This window comes from Oryzias melastigma, linkage group LG4 (genome assembly GCF_002922805.2).
Source record: "Oryzias melastigma strain HK-1 linkage group LG4, ASM292280v2, whole genome shotgun sequence".
NCBI classification, from domain to species: Eukaryota; Metazoa; Chordata; class Actinopteri; order Beloniformes; family Adrianichthyidae; genus Oryzias; species Oryzias melastigma.
This window is the reverse complement of record NC_050515.1, coordinates 31094560-31101096: the sequence shown is the minus strand read 5'-3', so window position 1 is coordinate 31101096 and position 6537 is coordinate 31094560. Positions and strand designations below refer to the sequence as shown.

The window sequence follows — 6537 nt, the reverse complement described above, 5'->3', positions numbered from 1 at the left end:
ATCGTCCCAAACACACCGAGTTAGCATGAGCTACACAAATGTTTACACACAGATCTACTCACAGGACTACATGATGGAACCCATTTACATGTGAATGGGACAATATCATGACTGGTTTCTAAATCTGTAGGATTTGACACCTCCAGTTTAAACAATTCTTGCATGAGGCAAACCTGAGCAGGACAGGGAGGTGACCCACTGGAAATATCAAAGTGTACTACTGGCATGCTGCGAGTGACAGGTTGTAGTAGTGCTGAACGATACAGAAAACATTTATATCACGAAATAAAATATCTTATATCACCATAACGAAATACATCACGATATACAACAATAAAGTATGTTTTCAGCTATTCTCTGAAAAAATGTTATAGCTTACTTTTCTGACTATTTTAAGTAACAGATAACTGAATAGTTACAATTAAGAAACAAACATCTTAGTGCAGCAAAATAGATCAAATTAGAACGTATGTGCCTGATATACAGCAGCCTTCACATTTGTTCCAAAAATCAAAAGTATGTTAACTGAATTTGTGAAGAAAAAAAAAACTTTTTACAAAAATATTTTTGAAGTGCACTACAGTTTCATGTTTCTAATTAGAAAAAACACATTTTTGCACAAAATTTTGCTAGAATTATGTTAATTGTGTCAACTGTAGAAGAGTTATCATAACCAAAACAATATTAACACTGATGCTAAAGCTCTGATGTTAAAACTATTTTTTTTTCTCAGAACTTAAGTCAGTGAGCGGAAATCCAGTCTCATTTTTTGACATATAAAGAAGCTCTCACTAGTTTTACTTTGAAAAAGCTTCACCGACATTTTATTTCGAAGCTTTGTTTACTTCTGGTGAAAGTCGCGCAGGACATTCGGCTTTAAAATCCAACATGATTCTGTATTTTAGAGCAATAAATATTTTATAACACTGTACTATGTTTATAAAGATCACAAATCAGAGATCCTGGACGTTGCAAATTTTCGGACTCAAATTTTAGGTAGCAGATCGCGAGAATTCGAGTGTTTGGATATTTGTTCCAGTCCTGTTCCACAGCTTGCTTTATCTCTTATTTTTGTAATCTCATATGTTGATTTTTGTGGACTTTCCTTGAGTGATAGAAGGCTTGTTGTGTTAGCATCGGCGCGGGAATAGCCACCTAGCTTGTGTACATACTGCAGTCTTCTGCTCATCGTCGGACGTCTTGAATCCAAAATGTAACCAAATCCCAGACGTCCTCCTCTTTCGCTGAAAGTGCTTCTTCTTGGGCTGACTGCATCGCTGCATCTTGTCTGTATGTCGTAAAACCCGCGTGCGTGTGAATTGAAGAATGTAAAGCAGTTTTACGGAGCAAAACCACAAAATGGAGTTTCTTTATGAAGAATCTCTTTTTAATTTTTCTTTATTTTCACCTTTATACATGTTTTGTGTACACACTGACGAGGCGACGTCTGCACAATTGTCTCGGCCTATTTAAATATATATTTGGTGTAATAATTGATCAAATTAGCTTAGACACGATATAGTCGATAGAGGAGAAATGCCATGATAGAGACTTTTCTATCGACCACACGATATATATCATCATATCACCCAACACTAGGTTGTAGTGCACACCAATACAACATGTAAGGGGAAGTAAGGGTGAAGTAGGTGACACACAGGAGTGTCGTACGGATTTTTCATTTTCAAAACGTGCAGACTGGGCAAGGAGCCCAAGACTGTCAGTCACGTGACAGGTGCTTGCTCCTCGTGTTCAGCCTGACTGATAGAAATTAGACAGAGTGCAGATTGTATATACATCCTACGGTAGGGGTGATAAACTCACTCATTCAGGGGTCAACTTTTTTTGTCTGTTGACCTCTATAAATGGGGCTTTAAAAGTTCTGTATGTTGGTCACTGCCACATTTTTGACAAATTAAAATAAACTTGTTTAATTCTTGAAAACATAGTCAAAAACCTTCTGTGTGCTGCCCCCCACAGGTTGAATTGAGGTATTACAGTTGAATTTTGTGAGTGGTCAAATCATGTAAGTCCCATGTCATGATCTGCAGCTCCAGTAATGGTAACAGTCCTGTCCCCAAGCCCCGCCCCTCTGATTGGATTTTCACATTTCAGCTGTGGGCGGAGTCAACCTCCAACTTCCCTGTTTGGTTGCCCTTTAAATAACTTTCAATATTTTGCTAAAATATACATTCTGTCAAAACTTGGATATTACCCAATAACATTGGGCCGTTAATAATAATAATATAAAATGATCTGGAAGGCCAGATGTCGGGCCTTGACTTTGACGCGTGTACTACAGGCACTTATGTATCACCTGCACACCCTCTGTGTGTCAGTAAGCTATGCTCATACTTTAATAATAAAATTAGCTCGTTCAGCTAACAAAATATTCAGCTCTTTTTATGCTGTTACTAAAGATTTCTAGGCTATTTTGTGGTTTAGCTAATATTTTAGCCACATACCAGCTGTTTTGGCTAATTCAGGCTTTTTTTTCGGTTTTTAGGCTAATTTGGAGTTTAGCTAATATTTTAGCTTTATGCTAACTGTTTTAGCTAAATTACTAATGTTAATAGTTTTTTAGGCTAATTTGGTATTTGGCTTTATTTCAGCTACATGCTAGCTGTTTTGGCTAATTTTGAAATTTTTTTCAGTTCTTTGGGCTAATTTAGCATTTCACTGATATTTTAACGAGGTATCAGCTTCAGTGTTTTCAGCTATCAGCACTAGTATCTTCAGTTGCCAAATTTTGCTAACAGCATTCACACTAGCATTATTGCAGGTAATGCTATATATCTAGTTTTTGAAATGTTTTAGTATGATTTGGTCTGATGAAGATTACACAAATGAATTATTTAAAATTGTTATGTTTGGCTTTCTGGAAAACTGTAAATGTTTACGTTTAGGCTGTGATTGTTGCACTTTTTCTGTAAGCCTACAAACCGACCCGACCCCTCATCAGAGAAGAAAACAGTTATGTGGCCCTCACAAGAGAAAGTTTGGGGGACCCCTTCTCTAGGGACCCGGACAAACCATAAACCTGGAGTGCTGTAATATTCGACCGTTAACACAATAATTCTGATTCTGAAGGAGCAGCCACTTTCCTCCTTCAGAATCTGCTGGTATTATCATGGGAACGGTTGTAAAGTTACACTACGTTAAATATTTTGTGTTCAAGCATCACTGATGACGCCTCAGGTGTTAAAGGGTTAAGTGACCTTTGTGAATACTTGTGCAAAAAAATGTCTTAAATGCTTCTTTTTAATGTGGATTTGAAAAACCTAAAGATAGTGACTGTATGCGGTCATGACTGTGAATCTGAACGGAACTTTTGGACAGAAACCAGCCTCTTATGATTTCAGAACCTGACACTGGGGGTCTATGGAGGGTAAAGTCATGCACGAACAATTCAATGAGCTGCAGAGTTGCAGGGTTTTGACTTTGGTCTAAATAAAGCAAATGCCATTCTGTTCTTTCCCACTCTGCCCTGTGCCTGAACACAACACGAGCACAGATTAGTGAGGAGTAGGATGTCCCGGCTCTCTGCAGCAGCATCGCATTATGCAATCACCAACGAGCTGTCAGCTGGGCCTGAGCTGTCAATCAATCCCCAGTGACAGATCAACAAAGCGCCGTGTTGAGGGTCAGAGCTGACATCCCCGCTGAAGGTGACTCAACATCACCAGGATGCAGACACAGAGCAACTCACCATATTACAGATGGAGGCGATGTTTCTGACAGTCATTTAGTTCACAGTGTCCTCCTCACCGCCATCTTCATAAAATAAACACAGCGAGGCGGGCAGATGAAGTTGATTCGCGGCCGCGGTCGGAGGCCGGACTGCAACCCCGGAGAAGCGCCAAGCAGCCGGGCCAGCGCGGTGCCGACGGTCCCGCCTGCTTTCAGTCTCGACGCGGCTTCATCCTTGGTAATGTGTCGGACACCGCGCCGCTGGAAACCGACAGAAAACCGGGGAAAGACGGACACACAAAGTTCCAGACGGCGGGTTGCTAGCAGCGACCAGGAAACAACCCTGATGCCCGAAGTCCCGCCCAGCGGAGTAAACCCAGCTCTGATTGGTCGACAAATGGGTTTGGTTGATTGACAGGAACAAACAGCCACACATAGAGGTGGAACTCCGAGTTTACCAGAAAGCGAACCAATAAAAAACAAACACATATGGCAAGGCATTCTGGGACATGTAGTTAAGTTTTTAAGAAAAAGTTCGCGTTTTTTCAAACCAAATAAAGCACATTTTGATCATTTTATTTCCGCAAAAACTGTTAAAAACAGACATTTGTATGCAAGTGAATAATTTAAGTGGTTTTGGAAATCATTTTTGTTGCATAACAGAACTTTAACAGTCTCCAACACTTTAACAACCTTAAATTAACTAGGCTACTTTTGATTTTTCCCCGCGTATTTTTTCTACATTTATCTTTTGCAAGATTTACCTTTCTTCAAATAGACCCTTTTTTTCACTGTGACGTCAGACAAAATGGCGACAGGGCCGAAAATGTAAATAGTGACTTCTTGTTTACAGGTTTAAGCTGACAGCTGAACGCTGTTTAACACAATTTTACGTAAATAATAAAAGATAGCCTTATCGATTTCAACAGAAAAATGTACAATATTTATTTTATGAATTTCCTGCTGAACTGTATTTTCATTTCCTGTCTTAGATTGTTCACAAATCTAAATACAAATTTGCATAATCCTTCAATATTTGAGGTTCTATTGTAAAATATCAACCTTTCATTTGAGCAGATATTATTCTAATGGGTTCTATTTTGCTTGATGTTATTCACACGTGTTTTAAATGCGATCAGCACAAAAACTGATAGAAATTCATGTTGTTATAGGAGCAGCTAAGATCCAGATTGCTGCATGTTGGCCGTGCGTGTTTTAACTGAACCCAAGGATAAATGTAGTTGTTGCAATAAGAGGTATTTGTTGTTTTTCATGGTGTTTTAAGGGGTAATTGTAAAAATAGGAATGTTTACCAAGTGACACAACGAATATTTTATGTACTGCTATAAGCCAGGTATTTTCAGTGTTCAAAATAAGAGCAGCCAAGACAAAACTTGAATTCTGGCTGTACACATTTATAAAATTACTGCAAATAATCATTTCCTAATGTATAATTTTGACGGTTTCAAATGATTTTGATCCTTGTTTACTTTATTATCCTGCAGGGATCATTATGAGCATCAAAGAGGAGCTACGTCAGAACATAACACAACAGTTTTTAGTTTTTCTTTACTGTCAGACACGTTGAAATTGTCTGACTTTATCTCTGTTTTTAGTGATTTTGTGAACACAGAAATGTAATCAACTTTAACTGGACAAAAAGATCTTCTGCAGATCTACGTCTCATCCATAGACTGTATCCCCGTCGTGGAAAGCTAGCGTTAGCATTAGCATCAATTAGAAGAAGAAAATATGAATGACCTTCATAATCATTATTTACATAAAATTGCTTTAAACAGCGTTCAGCTGTCAGCTTTGCCGTTCTAAACCTAGACAGAATATAGAACCGGAAGTCACTCTGCACACTCACCCTTTTGTGAGACGTCACGTGAAAAAGGTCTAAGAAAGAAAGAAAGAAAAAAGGAGATTATGTAGTTTCAACCATTTGTGTGGGGAAGCTGTACAACATGAAGTGGAAGGGGTTGGTTGGTTGGTTGGATGGATGGATGGGTGGATGGATGGATGGCAACTGTCAAATTTTTATCCAACATCATACAGTACGACCCAAGCAGGTCTCACGTAAAGATTACTAAAGAGTTCTGAAGCATCAGCTCCTCTATAAATACACTACAGAGGAGCTGCACATCCCCGAATCCCTGGTTTCACTGTTTAGCCTCTTTTTCCTCAGCATTGGTCGTAAATTGGGGTTCCAGCTTAAAAAAACACAAAAAACAGGATTTTAGAAATTTAGAAAAAATGTGTAGAAATCACAATTTAGTTTTCTCCGTTGGTCCAGACTTAGAACTGGTTTGACCTGAGGAACCGGACAGTTGTAGTCCATTTCCAGAATGCGTCTGAATGTAGATGATTATTTGGTGAAACTCAATTTCAAACATTCATGTCCTGAAAAAATTGGGCAAATTTCTCCACAGTTTTCTAACTTTCTGAAATCCTGTTTTTGTGGTTTTATGAGCTGGAACCAAAATAGGCCTGATTTTTTTTACAGGCAAACTCAGCATATTGTCTAGGGCAGCCAAGCCACTAGGGGGCCCCAGAGCTGCATATTCAGCTTCTTGTTTTTACCTGTAGCTATTTCCTGTGTTTATTAAACCTCTTATAAGATTAAAAATAAATGTTGGCCAAAAATAAAATTAGCCGTGGCTGATGTTTTTTTTTAACTGCATAGTCATACAGTTGGTAGTGATGGACACTTTGATTCTTTCTCGGGTGCCAACTCTTTCCTTTCCATTCTCAAGAAATAATCGACTCTTTCAACTCCCGACTCTTTACAAAGGATTTTTTGCAGACTTTTATTTTACCACAACTTTACTAAAAATAATGGTTTGT

At 38.5% G+C, this 6537-nt stretch overlaps 1 protein-coding gene across 1 annotated transcript in view; it reads right to left on the bottom strand.

Annotated features, from left to right (window-relative positions):
• The window catches only part of usp46 (ubiquitin specific peptidase 46), a 15714-nt gene extending 11624 nt beyond the window's left edge, over positions 1-4090 (bottom strand). Inside the window, exon 1 of the mRNA XM_024259123.2 lies at positions 3710-4090. Coding sequence (XP_024114891.1) covers positions 3710-3745 — 36 coding nt within the window. The 5' untranslated portion in view covers positions 3746-4090. The remainder of the gene's footprint in view (positions 1-3709) is intronic.
• Between the last annotated feature and the right edge of the window lie 2447 nt (positions 4091-6537).